Source organism: Pongo pygmaeus, chromosome 17 (assembly GCF_028885625.2).
Source record: "Pongo pygmaeus isolate AG05252 chromosome 17, NHGRI_mPonPyg2-v2.0_pri, whole genome shotgun sequence".
Classification (NCBI taxonomy): Eukaryota; Metazoa; Chordata; class Mammalia; order Primates; family Hominidae; genus Pongo; species Pongo pygmaeus.
The window spans coordinates 47,182,723-47,202,177 of record NC_072390.2 but is presented as its reverse complement, the minus strand read 5'-3'; the positions used below and the strand labels follow the sequence as shown (position 1 = coordinate 47,202,177).

Genomic DNA, 19,455 nt, shown 5'->3' with positions numbered 1-19,455 from the left:
TGATATATATTAGTTAAAAATTAAATGAAATCCCTTATCCTTCTCATGCAAATGTGAGTTGTTAGCTAGTAAGTGTAAACCAATGTAACTCTTAAAAATATGGGTACTCGTTTCACTTCATCCTATCCACATGTCCAGATATCATCATCTTCTGGAAACCACACACTCCTGCCTCCCTGTAACTCAAAATAGTATTTTGATTCAGTTCTGTAGTAAATCCATGCTTCAATAATTGCAAACTTTTGTTAAGTCATTAGCATCTCAAAGAAACTTTGTTTATTTGGAGATGTTTTGCTTGGAGAATATTTGTGAAGAAACTAGAGAAAGGGGACAACGAAAGAACAACCTTTTACAGTTTGTTTGTAATGAGCCTTGTACTTTACGTAAGTTATCCAATTCAATTGAATTCTCACAATAGCTCTGTGAGGCAGATATTATAATCAACATTTTACTGATGAAGAAAATCAAGGCTCCTAAACTGACACAGTTAAATGATATCAAACCTGGTTTGTATGACAATATACTGTCTTCCATTTTAAAAAGCAAATTGTACATAAATCTGTAATAGTGAACCAAGTAGCTAAACCTACATACTTATTTAATTACCTTTCCGCCTTAACCAAATCGTTTCACTTTCTCTATTTAAAATTTTAAAGTATTATTTGCAAATAACAGAACTCCAATTCTACATCACTTTAAACTATTTTGTCTTTAGTTTAACAAACACTTATTGGGCATCCACTATGTGCAAAGCATTTTTCTACATATTAGAATTTCAGTGGTGAGCAAGACAATCCTTGTCTTACCTATGCAGTTAGTACACTAGCATAGAAATAAATCACTTGAGGCCAGGAGTTCAAGACCAGCCTGGGCAACATAGCAAGACTCCATCTCTACAAAATATTTAAAAATTACCCAGATATGGTGGCACACACCTATAGTCCTAGCAACTTGGGAAGGCTGAGGTGGGAGGATCCCTTGTGCCCAGGAGTTGGAGGCTGCTGTGAGATATGATCACATCACTGCACTCTAGCTCGGGTGACAAAATGAGACCCTGTCTTTAAAAAAAAAAAATTCTAAAGGTAGGCATTATCAAGTGTTATCTCAAAAGAAGGGTAAGGGAGCAGAGAATGATAGGGAAGTGCTTTCTAAATGGCACTGTCAGGAAAGGTCTCTCTTCCAGCAGACACCTGAATTAAATGATGGAGTGAACCATGAGAATATTCAAAGGAAAAATATGTCAGAGGCAGAGAGAAGAGCAGGTGCAAAGGCCTGACACAGGAACGTGTTTGGAGTGTTGCAGAAGCAAAGCAGCCAGTATGGTTGGAGCACCATAAGTGAGGCAGAGTGTGGAAAAGGAGCTTGGAAAGGTAGCCAGGGCCAGGCCGTGTGATCTTTGCAGACCATTCTGGAAACTTGAAAATGTATTCCAATGAGAAGTAAGGAAATGACTGAATAGAAGTGAATGTCATCACCTGACTCTGGTTTTAGAAGGACTTTCTCAGTAAATTGTGAAAAATAAGCCAAAAGGGGACAAGAATGAAAACAAGGAGACCCGTGAGGAGGCTGTTGCAAAGGTCTATGGAATATAGGGGGTTTACTGGGCCACATGACCAGGAGGGCAGGGCAGTACTGGCCTAAGAATGACTAAGAAACAAAATTTCAAAATCCCATCAGGATGGCTTCTCTGAAGGTCTCATTTCTCACAACACGAGCTCCTTCTTTGCTCAGACCTGCTTCTCTATTGCTGTAAGCAGCTCCAGGATTTGTGATCAGAAAAGAAAGGGTTCTCCTTTCAGCTCCAGTGTGAAAACCCCTCGCAAGGACCTGGCTGGATCACGCAACCCTCTCTAGACCAGTCACTCACATTCTACTGCTGTGTGTACAAGCCTGGCTTGGTGGGTCAGGTAATGGGGTGCTCTAGAAGGGGCAGCTAGAAGGGAGAGCAGGATGAAAGAAGTTTGCATTTTCTTTATTTTTTAAAGATATAGCAGGGCACCCTGTGAAGACAGCAGAAGAATGTAGTGTCTGGGGAGAGATTGAATAGGGCACGCTGCTACCTAAGCCAAACTCCAGTGATTTCGCCTATCTCTAGATTTTTTTGACACAAATCTTCTACACCACTGCCCTGTTCCTTTCAAATGGCCTCATATGGATCTGTATCAGTGTTTCAAATACATTGCAAATGTCCCTATGGAATAAAAAGGGCGATAATGCCAATTTCACTGGCAAATCCTCTAGCACCTCTGGTGGGATGGTGTTGGGCACTAGTGGATTCTCAGGAAAGATACGCACATTGGCTCCAACCAGAGGAAACTGGAGCCGTGCTTTCTTAAAAAGTGTTCCTCGGGAGCCCAGAAGCAGTTTGTCAGAAATACATCCATCCATCCATCCATAATCAGTTTATTGAATGAGCTTCACATACGAGGCCAGCCAAAAACAACTTGATCTTTTTCAGCTACCGATTTTCAAACCTTCTCTGTTGGATGATTTATCTCTCCCTGTGGGTTGTACCTTGAAAAGTTCTAAAGTGGACCCAGCCACTTTGGACCATTAAATCATCCAGTAAATACATTTAAAGTTTCTCCATCTGCTACTGTATCAGGAATCCTCAAGACCACCCCCAGGTTCAGTGACTCACTGGGAGAACTAGCAGGATTATGGAATAGCCATACTTACAGCTATGATTTATTACAGCAAAAGGATACAAAGCAAAACCACCAAAGGTTAAAGGCACACAGGGCAAAGTCCCAAAGAAACCCAGCTCAAGCTTCTAAGAGTGCTACTCCTGTGGAGTCACACGGGACACATTCATTTCCAGCATCGAATTGTGACAACACGCTTGAAATGCTATCTACCAGGGAAGCTTGTTTAGAGACTCCAGCCCAGGGGTTTTATTGGGGGCTGGTCAGGTAGACATCTTCTAGAACACACCAAAATTCCAGACTACCAGAAGAAAAGGAAGTATTCAGCATAAATCACATTGTTTATACCAACAATTTGGGTACAGAGGGCTACCCTTATCTGCTAAGGTAGTGGGAATGCTCCTGAAATCTAAGTTCTCAGATGCCAGCCAAAGGCTAGCTTTGCAGGCAGCCCTTTCTGAGGAAGCAGCCTCAGGCCTGCTATGTAAACTCTTCCCTGCACACCTGTGTTAACATAAGAGTGAGCCAGGCTGGCCTGCCCTGAAGGAAATCAGCCATGCTGTGTATTCTGGTTTCACCAGGGATACAGCTAGAGGAGGGTGTGGGACAACGGGAGAAAAGCTCTTACTTGCCTGGTTTCCAGGACCTGGCTTCCTGCTCCTCAGGAGGCAACTGATACATAGCTGAGTTTCTCTGGTGATGAGCTGTCTTTATGAGTTCTGTTGTGAGTCTCTTTCTGAAGACATCCTACTGCCCCATGGGCTATACCCACCACATAGCTTTTATTAGGGTCACCTTCAACTGGCAGTTAATCTTCTTGTGGTGGGAGGGGGTGTCCTTTCAAAACAGCTCTGGCCAAGCAAGACTCCACTGCACCAGCTTAGCCCACAGGAAGGTACCAGGTACCATCGCCCCACTAAACCCAGAAGTGCAGGTGACTTCTCCCCCAGCTCTCCCTCACACTCTCGTGACAGACAGCTTCCCCTCAGCCTCTTGCCTTCAGACATCTCCCTGTGCCTGTCAAGCTCCAGGAGACATGCACACATCTGATCCAAGAACTGTCCCACTCTCTGCCTCGTCTTTAGGGTGGAGGGTGAGAGGATCATTGTTTTCTCTTGTTGATGGAAAATGCACAGTATTCCCACAACGATTTAAAAAAAAAAAACCTACTCACCAATTGTCTTCCACATCTTCATATATATAGACTGAATACATGTTTGTGTACACACAGACAACCAGTTCAAACCAGTTTAGGGACCAAGTTATCAAGTCTGGCATAGATAACCGGTATGTATCTTTAGATTGTCTTAGCACTAGGGTCTCAGCCTATATTCTAAGACTGGAGAAGTGGCAAATATTCATATCATTCATAAATACATTCATAAATAAATATTACTTAGTATTCAGTGAATATCTAGTTTTGCCAGTTAAAAAACAGTGCCAAAAAAGGGGTAAAGGGATTCATCATATTGTTCTACATACTCTGACCTGCACTGCTTCGGTTCTTCACCTTTTCCCAGCAATCAAGATTGCAGAACCTCCTGGAAAGATGGCTCTAGGCCTCATCATGGCCCTGACCATCCATCTTGGGCGCATCTCCTAAGATCACGGACTGCACCTTAATTTCCTTTATGTGTGACAAGCTGTTGACTCAATATAATCCTGATGTCCTGGCCCAACTGCTCTAGTACTTACTGGACATAACACATACACTTGCACACACCATGAAATGGCCATTGGAAGACTGTATGACAGATTCTTCTGAATCTTTGCAGTGAAATAGGCTTTAAAGTCAAATAAGTGCAATGGCACCAATAACACACTGAGTTAGCTAGAACAAATGTGATGATGGATTATCTAAATGGAACAAAGGTATTGCTCACAGTTCTGATAATGCTACCAATTGCTTCCAGAATGATTAGGTGGCTCCACATGTCAGGAAAGATTTAATTAGAGCAGAGGCTATGATCACCGGATTGTCTAAGAAGAGAGTGGTCCAGAAGGGAACTTGAGTAGGTAGAGCAGGCCCGCTGTCCAAAAGGACAGTGTAGATAAAAGCACGTTCCTCTTATTTGCACCATTGTGTCCCAACACATTTTCTCAGGCCTCAATTAAAAAGTTGATATTGTAATAATATAACATACATTTATTTATTTATTTATTTAGAGACAGTCTTGCTCTGTCACCCAGGCTAGAGTGCTGTGGTGTGATCTCGGCTCATTATAACCTTCACCTCACAGGTTCAAGTGATTCTCCTGCCTTAGCCTCCCGAGTAGCTAGGATTACAGGCATGTGCCACCACGTCCAGCTAATTTTTGTATTTTTAGTAGAGATGGAATTCCAACATGTTGGCCAGGCTGGTCTCAAACTCCTGGCCTCAAGTGATCCACCTGCATAGGCCTCCCAAAGTGCTGGGATTGCAGGCATGAGCCACCACACCCAGTCACAATATAGTCTTTTTAAAAATTGCATTTTATTTTGTAATTGATAAATAATAATGTATAGGGTACACTGTGATGTTTTGCTGCATATAATGTATAGTAATCATATTAGGGTAATTGGCATATTTATCATCTCAAACATTTATCATTTCTTTGTGTTGGGAACATTCAACATTCCCCTTCTAGCTATTTGAAGCTATATAATATGTTATTGTTAACTGTAGTCATGCTACAGTGATATAGAACACTAGAATTTATAAGATTTCAGACATTGATCTAATTCTAATAATTCATTTTTTTAATTAAGTTAATATTTTAAAATTATATCACAGGGCCTCGCCCAAGGCCTGGCACTTAGTAGGTGCTCAGTAAATGTTTGTGGAATCTGTGTGCCTTTTCCTGATAATGACATTTACTGCTGCAACAGCCTAGAAAAATCTCTTTTCAGCCTCATGATTAAGCTTAAGCCTCACTTTCTCACTGAAGTTTTAGTCATTTCCTCCCTGGAGCATCTATTGCTCTTCTACCTGGAGTACTCTGTATCCTATTTATCTGTTCTCATGTTCTCTCTCTCTCTCTGTCTACACAGTGAGCTCTTGGATGAAGGAATGGTGTACAATTCATCTTCATATGCTCAGAGGTTAGCATAATAACCAATAGGTACACAGTACATATTTTTGAATGAAATGAATTAGTTGCTTGAAATATGATTCTTTTTTTTTTTTTTTTTTTTTGAGACAGAGTCATGCTCTGTTGCCCAGGCTGGAGTGCAATGGCGTGATCTCGGCTCACTGCAACCTCCGCCTCCTGGGTTCAAGCGATTGTCCTGCCCCAGCCCCCCGAGTAGCTGGGATTAGAGGCGCACGCCACCACGCCCAGCTAATTTTGTATTTTTAGTAGAGATCGAGTTTCACCGTGTTAATCAGGCTGGTCTCAAACTCCTGACCTGTGGTGATCTGCCTGCCTCAGCCCCCCAAAGTGCTGGGATTACAGGTGTGAGCCACTGTGCCTGGCCTGAAATATGGTTCTCAATTAGACCTTCTGATACCTTGTAGGTTTTCAAGTGAACCACTAGAGTTCACTTTCCCATATTTGAGTATGTGGGTTTTGCATCAGAAAACTCCTCTTATAAATCCTCATTATGTAGGCCACACCCATTTCCTTCCTTCTACCCTCAATAACTTGGGGCAACTATGGGGCCATCATCTAAGATAATTTAAACTACATAACAATCATTTTTGCTATCCTGTTGCCATATCATCCACCTTATAAATAGCCCTGACTCCCTTAACCTGTCAAAGATTTTATTATCAAATGCTTAAATAATATATGTTGCTCTGCTACTTTAATTCATTTAGAGGGTTTACCATTTTTGACAGGAGCCTTTTGGGGTGTGGAACAATAAAAAGTATCAGAGTGATACTTTCTCCCAGAAAAATATGATCAGGAAGACATTGTGTTGACGCTTGGAAAAGGGCAATCATCAAAGCTCTAGAGTGTTTCATTGACATGTCTCTGAAATACACAACACTTTGTAAAACAGGAAAAAAAACTAACCTTTGAAAGAGATGGCAGCTTTCATTCCCAAAGATTTTTTACTCTCCAAAAGTAAAAATAAAGCTACATTTAAGTTCCTACTAACATGCCAGGAAGTATTCAAAGTAAAACCCTTGATATTAAAATAATACGATCATAATTTAGGAATATATTAGTGAAAATATTTGAACTAAGATAAAAATAAGACTTTGAAGGTCAGTTTTGCTTAAACAGGTAATAGAAGTCCAATGTGAAATCACATTAATGTCACTGCTTATTAGCACTGAACCCAGGTTAAGTGTTCAGAACTAAAACTGTAAATCAACAAGGTTTTATTGAAAACCTTTGCCCTTGGCACAATTAGGTGTTATCATAGTTCTGGAAAGAAATAATGTATGGCCAGCCTTTGAAAAGCTTACAAACCTCCTTTGCTTAAAACTGACATATGTGTTGCATGGGTGACACCTATCCTAGAAGCCATAGAATCCTTACCAAAGGCACCCTTTCTTCTTTTTTCCTTAACTTCCTCCCTCCTTCACATCTTCTGGCATCCATCACAATTTTTTCCACCTTCCAAAAAAATAAATTCCATAGTCTTTTAGCTAGCATTCAGTCATTCGTGCTATTCATTGATCAATAAATCAAAATTTACTGATTCATTAATATTTCTGATTACTATGTTATGCCTAAATGCTATAGGGATGCCAGAGTCTGGCCCAGTACTATGTGCTGGGTTCTGTGCTAGACATGAAGCTACGGAGATGACAGCATCTGGCCTTCAGGGGCTCATAGATCTTTTGGGGGTGGCAAGCCAAAGACAAGCCATTTTAATACACTGTTTCATCACTTGGCAAGTGATACAGTAAAAGTATGCATTTAGTCCAATCATTGCAAAGATGAGGGAGTGATGAAACGATCTTCATAGTCAAGAAAACTGACCCCTAGATACAATTTTGAACTATGAGAGACAAGCTCTCTTGGTTCTTGCACAGCCTACTAAATGTGCACTTTTTTTTAGATTTATACACCTTAAACTCACTTAAATAACTTTATCTCCAGGGATTATGAAAATCTGGCTTGGTATGTGCAGAACAAGTAGGAGGTAAGGGAGAAAGTGCTGGCCACCTTTGGGTTAATTCAGAACATTTGCCAACTCATAACTGGATTCTGACCATAAAAACTCTTACAGGGTTAAACTTTCCAGACTAACTGTCCGTAATGATAAAATCATCCCCAAATACACAAAATGTTTCCATTTATTTGTAGTTTGAAACTATAGTAGAGCCCAAATATAACAGAAAAAAAGTAGCAGAGCTTTTTTCGATTTATTTATTTAATAATATCTTAAATTATTTATTCAATAATATCTATCAAGCCCTTCCTAATGTGTAAAATGTGTAAATATGTAAAATGTTTTACTGTGTGTCTGTTTCTATCTCCAGAAATGCATTAGCCAGGTTGCTAGATCTTTGCTGAAAGACTGTATGGTAGGATTAAACTAACTAGCAAATTTTAAAACATTTATGTTTCTCAATTGCATCTACTATAAAATTGAAGAAGTTTTTTTTTTTTTTTTTTTTAAAAACTCTAAGAGCCCATGGCAAGGAATATTCAATATTATTAAAGGGAAGTATCTTTCTTTCAGGTTATTTGTTTTCAACAGCATGTAATTGCTATTTGAATTTGCTTCAATGAGTAAATATTTCACAAATATATATTCTAGCAGTATGATGCTTCCAAGATATCATTTAGTCCGTTCCTAGAAAAGAATACCTTAAAACAGAAATTATGTAATTATAAGTAACATAAATTATATCAAAAACTCAAACCCAACAAAAATGTATAAAATACAAATGGATTTTAAATGTATGAAAACATGCTACACCTGTACCACAAATAAATGAAGATTTAGATTTTAGCTAGACATCAATTGTTCACTCACCATACTGGCAAAGATACAAATGTAAAAATGGGTACAATATGATGATATCCGTCAAAATGTAAAATGTACCTATTCTTTGGCCCAGAAATTTCACTTAGAAAAATCAACCCTGCAGATAAGTTATCCACGTGTGTTATGTATCTGCAAGGACACTCAACACAGCACTGCTTGTAACAGCAGCAACCTTCAAAGCACAGCCCTTCTGTCCATCTCTACTGTCCCCTCCTGGCCAAGCTGCCATCTTCTTTCATCTAGATCACAGAAGGAACCTCTGCCTGATCCTCCTCTTTTCCTTCTTTCCCTCCTACAACCTCAATAGTAGCCAAACTGATATTTTTAAAACATAAATCAGATTATGTCATTCTGCCACTTAAACCCCTCCCATGCCTTTTTATCATGCTTAGCATAAAATCCACCATGCTTATTCTGGCTCATGAAGACCTGCATTTCAGCCTCTGTCTGCCTGCTGACTTCATCCCATGCCTGTTGGGCCCTCACCCAAGGTGCTCACAACACACAGGCTTTCTCTCTGCTTCTCAGACACAACCAACTCATTCCCACTTCTGCACCAACTGCTTCAACTAAAGTAATAGACAGGCACTCACTCTCTAGCACATCATCCCATTGTATTTCTCTTTATGTCATCTGTCATCACCTGGCTGTGCTCCTATTTGTTATTTATTTATCTGTGTTGTTCATCCTCTCTATCATATAAGGTCTAAGAGAGCAGGGATATTGTCTGCCTCGTTCAGTTGTGTATTATCAGCAACCAGAAAGGTGTCTGCACCTAGTGAGTGTTTAGTGAATGTTTGTTGAATGAATTAACCATCAGAAGGAAATGGAATCAATTATAGAATGCCCATCAAATGGAACACTGTGCAGCCACTTAAAATAATTCAGTGGATGATAATGCCAGTGTTATCTTCTGACCATGTCCTTCCACACTGCACTGGTCTGCCCTGGGCCTCTCTCCTCAACCTCATCTCAGATCCCTGTGTTCTGGTCTTCTTGCTGTCCTTCACACATTTCAAACCTGTGCCTCAAGGTCTTTGCACTTGCTATTCTTGCACCTGCACCCTGCACAGCTCCCTTACTCACTTCAGCCAATTCTCTCCTCACAAGTCATCTACTCAGAAAGGCCTTCCCTGAGCACTGTCAAAACTCACTAACCCTTGCCGCTCCCTCTCCCCAACCCAGATTTATTTTTCTTCTTGCACTTATCATTTGAAACAAAAGAGCTTATTTACTTGTGTCTGTGTTTATTATGTGCTTCCCCTGACTAGTGTGTACCTGGTTTGCTGCTTACCATGACCTCCCCAGCAGGTACAACATTGCCTGGCATGGAGTAGCACCAAAACAAATACTTGATTAATGGAGAAAGAATGAATGAATATATTATTAAGTGCTAAAAAGCAAGACACTAAACAGTATGTCTATAGTATGCTGCTGCCATTTGTGTTAACAAAAATGACCCATATATATAATGTCTCTGGAAAGAAAACCCGAGAACATAGTAGCAGAGATTGCCTCTGTGGTAGAGAACTGAAAGGCTGAGGGCGGGCCGAGGGTAAGAGGAAGACTTATTTGTTCTGTGTGTCCTTTTTTTTTAAGATTGTATTTTTACCATGGGCATTAATTATTTTTTCAAAACAATTGAGAGCTTTGTTATATCTGACAGTTTTGCAAGCTTATGTATTTGAGACTAAAAATATCAAGGCCTTCACAAATGTCACATCTAATTGATAAACATTCAATAACCATCTATTTAGCAAGTCTATATTCTTGGCACAGCCCTGTGCAGTCTCTTGTTTGGATATTCATGAAAATTTGGGGGTTGCAAAGGATACGTGTACTTTCTGCTGGAAGAGGTTTACATTCCTTAGATGTAAAATGTGGGAGGAGACACAGTAGTGTGGATCTCTAGTAGAGTAAGGCCTTCATGAATACAAACAAGACCCCTGGACATTTTGTAGGCCAGGAAAACAGCCTCTGTAACCAAGACATTTTGAATCTGCTTGCAAGGTTGAAATATGTCCTTACTGTTTAAATAAAAAAAAAAAAATCTGCCAACAGATTCTACCCACCCTTAACTGGCTGATTTTCTCAGTGTTTTTTCTGGCTCCATCAAACAAATGTACTCTGCTTTAAGAAAACCAGCTATTCGAATATCCAGATTTATAGGAAATCATTTAAAGGAATGTCTTCTTGCTTTAAGGATTCATTCAAATATCATAGTAATAAACACATTTAAAATACGATTCAATATAAAAAATTATACACAAATTTCAGAAACACCATCACTGAACACTCAGGAACTCAGTAATTACTTGCTGGATGGATGAACATACCTATTGAAAATCAGTAGAGTGAAATGGATAAGAGCGTGAGTTGGGGTCCAGATATCCCCATGTTTGGATTCTATCTCTGCCATTCGGTACCTGAGTCTGACCTTCAACAAGTGACTTATCCTCTCAAGGCCTTTTAGTGTTTCCAAAAAAATAAAATGAATGAGTAATGCCTCCTTTGTGATTAGTTGTATTAAATGAAAGGTGTGAGCCAATTTAGGTAAATATACTATCAGTATATTTTATCATTTATTATTTCCTTCACTTAATTTCTGCTTGCCTGAATGTGAACAAATAAATAGCAAGAACGCAAGTGTTGTTGTATTTTCAAAGCTATAATATGGATCAGTATAATTATATATTTAATGTACATATATGTGGCACATAGTAAATATTTGGTCAATGCTGGTTATTATTGCAAAAAGTAATAGAGAATTCCCGGAGAGTTTGACTCCTTTTTCCCATCCACAAAGACCAATTTTGTGCATAAGATCTCAGGACATTTTATTGCTCTGGTAGAAGGAGGGGTAAAAAAAAGACTGTGTAACTGAGATTTTTATGGCCTTAAAATTATGGGAAAACAATTAACAGGTACATAAGTTAATTGTGGCAGAGATTCAGCTTGTTACGATTGCTAACATCTATTTCCTGTGTGATGATTAGTCATTCTGCATAGTAAATACTGTGACAATATCCTCTCCAAGTTTATTTTACAGTATTACCTGATTCCTACTTTCTTAATTAAAAATATTAAATGTAAATGTTTTATTTAATTTCCCAAGACTAGAATAGAATTTTGGGTGTTTGGAGTGGAACGGGCAAAAATGGTACAAATTGCTTGAAATTTAGAGATGAAATGAAGTGCTCCTTCAGATGATGAAAAGTTTTTTCTTCTCCAATTTTCTGGCTTTTTCTTTCTCCTAGCACTACCTGTTTGTTTAATAAAGTTGAGAAGTCTCACAAAGGGCCTTATAAACACGTGTTATTATATTTTAAATCTTATTTGAAAGTGCCTCTCTCCTACTCCCTCTGAGTAAAGTGACCTTTTTAAATGGAGGGAAGTGGGTTTAGATGACAGTCATGATAAATGCGGTCATGTTCACTCAATAAAATAAGGCCCAGTGCATTTGAGGATAAATCAGTGAAATGTACAGCCCCACCTGTCTGTCTCCATCATTCATTTCCACTGTCACTTTCACAGTGGCTGATGGATCACAGTTGCTGTAAAATTAGACAGCCTTTAATCTCATTTCATCCTGATTAGCTTCTCTTTCCCCTTTCCCTCTAACTCACTGACTGACACGCTAAAAACTCACGCTGGGCTGTATATGAACCTGGAGTACAAACCTCCCCCACTATCTGCTTGCGAGGGCGAGGCACTTGTCCACCTCTGGAGAAATCTGGAAAGGAGCAGGCATGTATCTGTGGTTATTTAAGAGAAAATCAGTAAGTGCAGTACCCAAGGCCATTTTAAACAACTGTTTGCTCTTGTTCACTACCCTATTTATTTTGCTTTTCTTTGGGCTTAATCAGAAGTCAAAGAAATTAGGTCTTTTGCAAAATTCAAACATTGATTGAATATAGATTTTTTAAAATAAAGTTGGGAGAGTTTTACATTCAGAATAATTTCAGAGAGCATTTGGGTATATTTATAGCCTCTCAATTCACAGTAATAATTCAGAAAAGACAATAATTCAGGAATGAGAATACTGAAATGCTCAGCCAAGAAATACAGCAGACAGGTTTTAAAACAAGGGTAAAAATGTGTAAATAGATGAGAATTCCTTCAAGTAGCCTTTAAATTAGGACTTCAAAGACCTTCTTTTCTCTTATTTTGAAGAGTTCAATGGTTAGCTTAGTGCAATAGTTTCATTTGTTTGCATAAAGCATAACAATAGAGGTAATCAAATGAAAAAGAGGCTTAAAAATAAATCATGTATTATTTCCTTCACTTAATTTCTGCTTGCCTGAATGAGAGCAAATGAATGGCAAGAACAAAACACAAGTGTCATTTCATTTTCAGAGACTGTACTTTATTATGAAGCTGGACTTCTGTTTTTTTTTTAAAAAAAAAAGATAATACCATTTTTCATTATTTATAAGATTTGGGCAAAATGTTGAACTGACCAAAAGTTTAAAAGAAATATTTGAAGAGCTGTGGTCATAGAATAAGTTCGTTGTAGCTGATGGCCTCTATGACTGCACTGTATCTCATGTGAATTGATGCATACAGCTGACAATTAATGCTGAGTAAGTTTACCACTGGCCAGAGGACATTACCGTCAACTGGAGTAGCACCAGATTGTTCGTAATATGACAAGAGAAGCTTCATTTTGTTTTTGGTATTTTGGAACCAGCATTATGATCCAAACAATGATGAACTAATTAAAGGGAAGAAAACCTTTCAAACATATTCCACCTCTGTTGCTCAATGAGCCTCACGTGTACTCTGCCACAATGAATTCTGAGTAGTGAAGCCTGTAGCATCTACACAGGTAAAAGCGTTTTTCACAGAGATAAACTGAGGATACATGGGCTAAAGGACATTCTTGAGATGACTCTCGAAGTCAATTGACCTAATTCATGGACCGCACAAACCACTGCCCACCCAATTTCTACATTATCCCCCAGATTGGAGGTTTACACACCAATGCCTTCCGCCTTGTGGCTATAAGTTCAAAAACAATGCATATTTACAGTACAAATAAATAAGTCAGTAGGTAAATAAAACTCCTAAAATCCCTTGGTAAGAAGCTTAAATGATCTGATTTGCTCTTTCAAAGGCTGTGTTATAAGTCTCAAACCTGTGCCTGTTTCTTATTTTTTATTTACATATCTTAGCCAGCGTAAGTGCTTTCTGAGAAAAATAAAAGATAATAAAAACAAAATGAAATGAGAGCTATATAGCACCCAAAATAAGTCAGGCGTGAGATAGGTCTCCTCACTTTCTCTCTCTCTGCATTGGCAAAGGAGCACAAAGTAAGAGCTGGCCCTGACTCATATTGATTTCCCACTGCACTGGTTTCTTAAGTGCTCTGTTGATCCGTGTCAAGGAATAAGTTCCCTGCCTGAACATGCACATCACCTCCCCATTTGTCCTCACCTAGATTTAAGGTGCCCATATGATGAGCTGAACAAGGACATCATTTTTCCTACTGGGCCCAAACCACTGTAGGAGATATGATAACTAATGCTGTATATGTTTACATTTACCATAGGATATTATTGTAGCAGAGACTAACACTGCACAGCACAAAAGGAGACAGGAGCATCCTGTTCTGGTACTTTGTGTCTCCCCAAAGGATATGTAAATCAGAACAAATACAGAGAAAGCTGGCATTAGTGGGTTTCTGAATAATGCCCCCTCCTCACATCCACCACATTTGGGCAGAGAGAAGGGAGAGGCAAGGAGAATAGATATTTGTGATGTTCCTGACAGTTTTCATCTTTGTTACAGAAGAGCTCCTAAGCAGATAGATAGAGAATGTGTGATTGTGCTGCTAATGACATTGTACAGGAAATTAAGCGTATACATTTGGAGGAGGCATTAAATCAGCAGGACCTTAATTTAAAAACTTAAAACTGTATGGAAATGCAGCTTGTTCACTGCTGTGGAATAGAAAGCGACCAAGCAACCCTGAGTCTGTTTATGGAAAGATTGCCAGCAAACCAAGTTGGGCAGAGCATCTTAATGGCTCCAAGTGTATTCAGGGTTACTTCTTCCAAGAAGTAACCCCAGCCCTGACCATTTAGGAGTGTCAGTCATTCAGATCACTATCCACATCATCAGGCAGGCTAGGAGAACCTAGGAATCAAAAGCAGCATGACAGGTTGTTCTTGACTAATTTCTGGAATAACATTATGTAAAATTAGTCAAAAGGGGTTGGGTTTGAAACCGCTGGGAACACACCGCCGAGTCACTGCATAGGGATCCCTGGATTGGTGAGTAGTGGCTTGGCTACCTGTTCAATCTTCTTCCTCTGACTCAGTCTCACATTTTATGCACTTCAGTGAAACAAATATCCAATGAGCCAAGGTAGCAAATCCTGAGATGGAAAATTTCATATGTCTTTTTTTTTTTTTCTTAATTTCAGTTATGCCATACAACAGTGCCCACCACTGCATTGTGGAGGTGGAAAACTTCTTGTTCGTGTTGGGTGGAGAGGACCAGTGGAATCCAAATGGTAACTATTGAACAACTTAATTGGAGGTGCTCAACAAGTATGTGTGTAATGAAGGGCATCAGTAGCAGTCCATTTTGTAATTAGTGTGGAAAATACATTTCTGTGCAACGGGGACAAATAAAGTAGTAAGGAGATGGGGCTGACAATTGGAGAGAGGGTCAATCATTGAGCTAACTGGGGACATGTGTAGCAGAGCGATCACTCATCAACTGTCTGGGGATTTGGCTTCGCAGTGATACCCCAGCCCCTCTCCTTATCCATCCCCTGAGGAATGCCACAAGCATGAGCACAAACTCCCTAGAGGAAGGGAGCAAGCTGCAGCTGTTAAGAATCCTCACCATCTTCTCCACCACCTTTCTCCCATTTTATCAATATAATAACATGGGTTACAATACATAAGCATTATGTCCAGTCATGCCGCACATAATTTTAGCTGAAATTATTTTGCAGCAGGTATTACTCAACATCCATTTCAGTTGCTGTACCTTTTGCAAGTGCTTCTTCCATAGATTATCCACCATCCTCCCCACAGATGTGATTACATCATAAACTTATTGCAAAGAGAAATTAAACATTTTAACACACTTCCCAAATCGAACACAAGAACACTGTGGCTTGCAGAATATGCAAAATTATCAAGATATTTTTGGAAAGCTTGCACATGAAGGAGGAGTTGCAGTTGTAGCCTTCTGTGTAACAGAGATAATTATGACTGAGAAACCATAAAACAGCTTGCAGGTACACATTTTTACTTTAAAACCCCAGAACATCCAGCTGAAATTACATATACTGCATATATTTTATTGTGAATGCTCTCTTTCAGCATCTGCACCAAGGCAAATTATAGAAAATTGTTACATCTGTTCACTCTAGAAAATCTTCAAGGAAAACAATCCAGGCCACCCTCCAAGAACATTTCTTTTAAGAGAGGGGGACATTCTTTCTCAAGACCTGCAGCTTTGTTGTGCCACATTTTCTAGTGTTGGAAAGAAGATGGTTCCTGGGCTTTGTGAGAAACAGATTTGGAACAGGAGCAAGGATGATATTTCATATCTCTCCCCTAACTTACCTTTGTAATGATGGATTCGATATGTTACCAGAAAACCCTGACATGCGCACAATGCATTGTAAACTCCTCATTTACTATTTAACTTATCCTGCTTCAGAAGTGATTTGAACTGTAAGGAGCATTTGTAAGCAAACACAGTGTGCAGCCACTGGGTTTATCTAAGCAAGTAATCTGCAGAACATTCTTTTTGAAGGCCAGGTTAAAACTAAAACATGACAAGAGAAAACAGGAACGTCTTCAGCCTACTGCACTTTGCAGGTAGAATAGGCCTCTGTTAAAATAGCAGTCTTGGTGCCACAATTCATTCTCACAAAACACTGTGAATCTCCCTGACTTAAGGTCTTAAGTCAGATCTTAAGCAGCAACACAGAAAACCTGTTCCAGAGACATATGCAAAAAAAAAAAAAAAAAAAAAAAAAATCAAAAAAAAAAACCACCTGTAACTACTTGCTGTTCAATTTCTAATCAAAGGCACATCTGAGAGAATTGGTGGGGGGAACAGGGGAGAGTTGAAAGGACATATTCCTTCCTCTAGTCTAGAGAATCAAGATTTTATCTTTGAACTAATTCAGACTCCCATAAAATCATGCTGTTGGATTACACTGATTTTCTCTTTCCCAGCCCTGAGAAGAACAGCAGTTGGGTTTAAAGCCAGTAGTGAATATGCTGTGAGAAATGACTAGAAACAGCACACAACTGCATTTACCATAGGGATGGTTCTCACCATGGCCACTCATGGACTCCCTATGAAGCCCCAGAGGATAAATTCTTTAGACCAAAGTACTGAGGCATTGTGTGCGTTTGAAAATTATTACTAATGCTAACCATGTGACTATTGTGTCTCTTTGCTTTAACCACTAGGATGCACAGAATTAAATTTCAGTATAACTTTAATTACTATATTTTAATTTTACCTTTATCCTTAATACACGCCTGGGAGTGCTCTTTCTCTCTCTCTCTCTCTCTCTCTCTGTGTGTGTGTGTGTGTGTGTGTGTGTGTGTGTGTGTGTGTGTGTGTATAGGATCCCTTTTTAGAATTTTGGAAGCTTCCACATGAAAGGCTGAGTCATTGTGTCCCTGACTCATTTGGCACGTGAAGTCATTTAGCATAGATTTGGGCAAAGGAGGCTGGACCATGGGTTGGGCTCACCTAAATAGAGGAGAACTGGTTACACCTTGCGGCAAGCAGGCCAGCCTTTTGCACTTCATGTCAGTTATTGGCTAAAACCTTCCCCCAGGTGGGGGATGAGGGAAGGCAATGAGGTGGCCTGTTCAGCAGGAGGAGCCGCCGTGACCATGAGCAGCCAGCATTCAGCAGCCAGGGAATGGGTGCACCGGTCTGGTAAAGGAATCTGGGCTAAGGAACAAGAGCATCCGCCACAATCCCATGAATGGTTTCCATACTCCATCCATCTGGTCAACCATAGTTGACTTCATTAGTATTAGTAGTAGTACTTATTGAGTACTCCTTATTGCCAGGAACTTTGCTAAGCACTCACCTGCATCATTTCACTTAGTCCTCACAAGCATCCTGCAAATCATTCCAGGATAGCTCTAGTTTTACTATGAGAAGACTAAGCCTGAAGAGGTTAAATGACTTGCCAGAAACATAGCTTACAAGAAGCTGAGCTGATTTCAACCTAGGTCTATCTGATTTCAGAGCCGTCGTCTTTAGCCACTGTAATACACCGTGTTTCACGTAAACATATGTATTTGGTTAGATGTGTAACAGTCATGCTTTTGCTTTTGATCTTGTGAAATTAAATCAATATTTGATCACATGGAAAGTGGCTCCCACTCACTCACAAGGAACTCTTCATCCTTCCTCATTTTAAAAACTGTGAAGAGACACAACCATCTCTAAAATATGACAGTCTTGTATTATAATACCTCATGCAATTAATACCAAAACATATAAAGGACAGCAATCCTATGATAATATATAACATGCTTTAATATCATTGCTGGCAGGGAGAAAGCTTTTAAATCCATGGGTTCAGATGTTATGTATGTCAGTCCCAAAGATGAAATATTCTTAAGTTAAACATTAGTTCTTATGAAAATGGTATCTGAGATGTGTGCCCTTGAAGTACAAAACTGCAAATTTCAATACATGCTCATAAAACACAAACATGTACTCATTGAAATAAATATAATTATATCTATTGATGATCTATTGATGACCACAATCTGAAGTCAGCAAATATATTAGTTACTAGAAATATAATCAAAATACACACATAAGGTTTTCTACTCAAATATAATTATTAACTCCTATCAACTCTCTTCATGTCATTAATGATAGGAATGCATGATCATATTCTAACAGATATGCATACACTGTCAGTGCCCCAGCTTATGGAAACCCAGTTTACATTTGTCACTTCCTGATAACTGGCTCCCAAAACAACTGCTCATAGGGAACTTCTTTTCTTCCCACCTCCTTCTCCTCTACCCATTGGCTGGAAACCGCCACCCTTTGCCCCATATATCACATCAGCCAAGTGCTAAGCAACAATGGTGTCTGGTGACAGGGCACCAGCCAAAAAAGAAAAGTGGAGGAAAATCAGAAAAAAAAAAATGAAAAGTATGAGAAAAAACAGAATGTGTGAAAGATAATCCAAAATTTCATAGCATATGGCTGCCACTCTGAAGCTGCTGGTAGCATCTCAATAGTAGCCACAAGGAAGGAGAATAACCCCATTTCATCTCACCTTCCTCACTCTACCATACTCATTCCTCCTGAGGTTCATTATCATCTCTGCACCTCCTTTGCCACCTCCAGAATGCCTTCCTTCCTTTCGTTTTCCCAGTCCTCCATTCTTGTCCTATTTTTGCATCTTCTTTGGGGGGTCTGGGAACAGGATCTCACTCTGTTATCCAGGCTGGAGGGTGCAATCATAGCTTACTGCTGCCTTGAACTCCCGACCTTGAGCAATCCTGTCACCTTAGCCTCCTGAGTAGCTGGGACTACAGGCATGAGCCACCACACCCAGAATCTTTTGCATCATTGACCCTGCCTCTGGAAACCATTTTCTCATCTCACATCCATGTTACACCAGTTTCTGCTTAGCCTCTTCTCTGAATCAAGGCCACTACCATTACAACCAGAAGTGAACATTGCTAGTTTCTACCACCACTGCTCAGCACGTGAAGGCACTCTCAGCCCCATTGCCAGGAGGAGGCAGATACCGTCTTCCAAATGGAAATTCTAAAGCAAACATCTAGAGAAACATTCCTATATATGGTGGGTAGGTTCTACTTTCCTATGAATATCATTAATCTTCAGCTGA

General features: G+C 39.5%; 1 protein-coding gene across 1 annotated transcript in view; it reads left to right on the top strand.

Moving 5' to 3' along the window:
- KLHL14 (kelch like family member 14) overlaps positions 1 to 19,455 on the top strand; it is a 100,132-nt gene that overhangs the window by 62,278 nt on the left and 18,399 nt on the right. Inside the window, exon 4 of the mRNA XM_054461365.2 lies at positions 15,004 to 15,093. Coding sequence (XP_054317340.1) covers positions 15,004 to 15,093 — 90 coding nt within the window. The remainder of the gene's footprint in view (positions 1 to 15,003; positions 15,094 to 19,455) is intronic.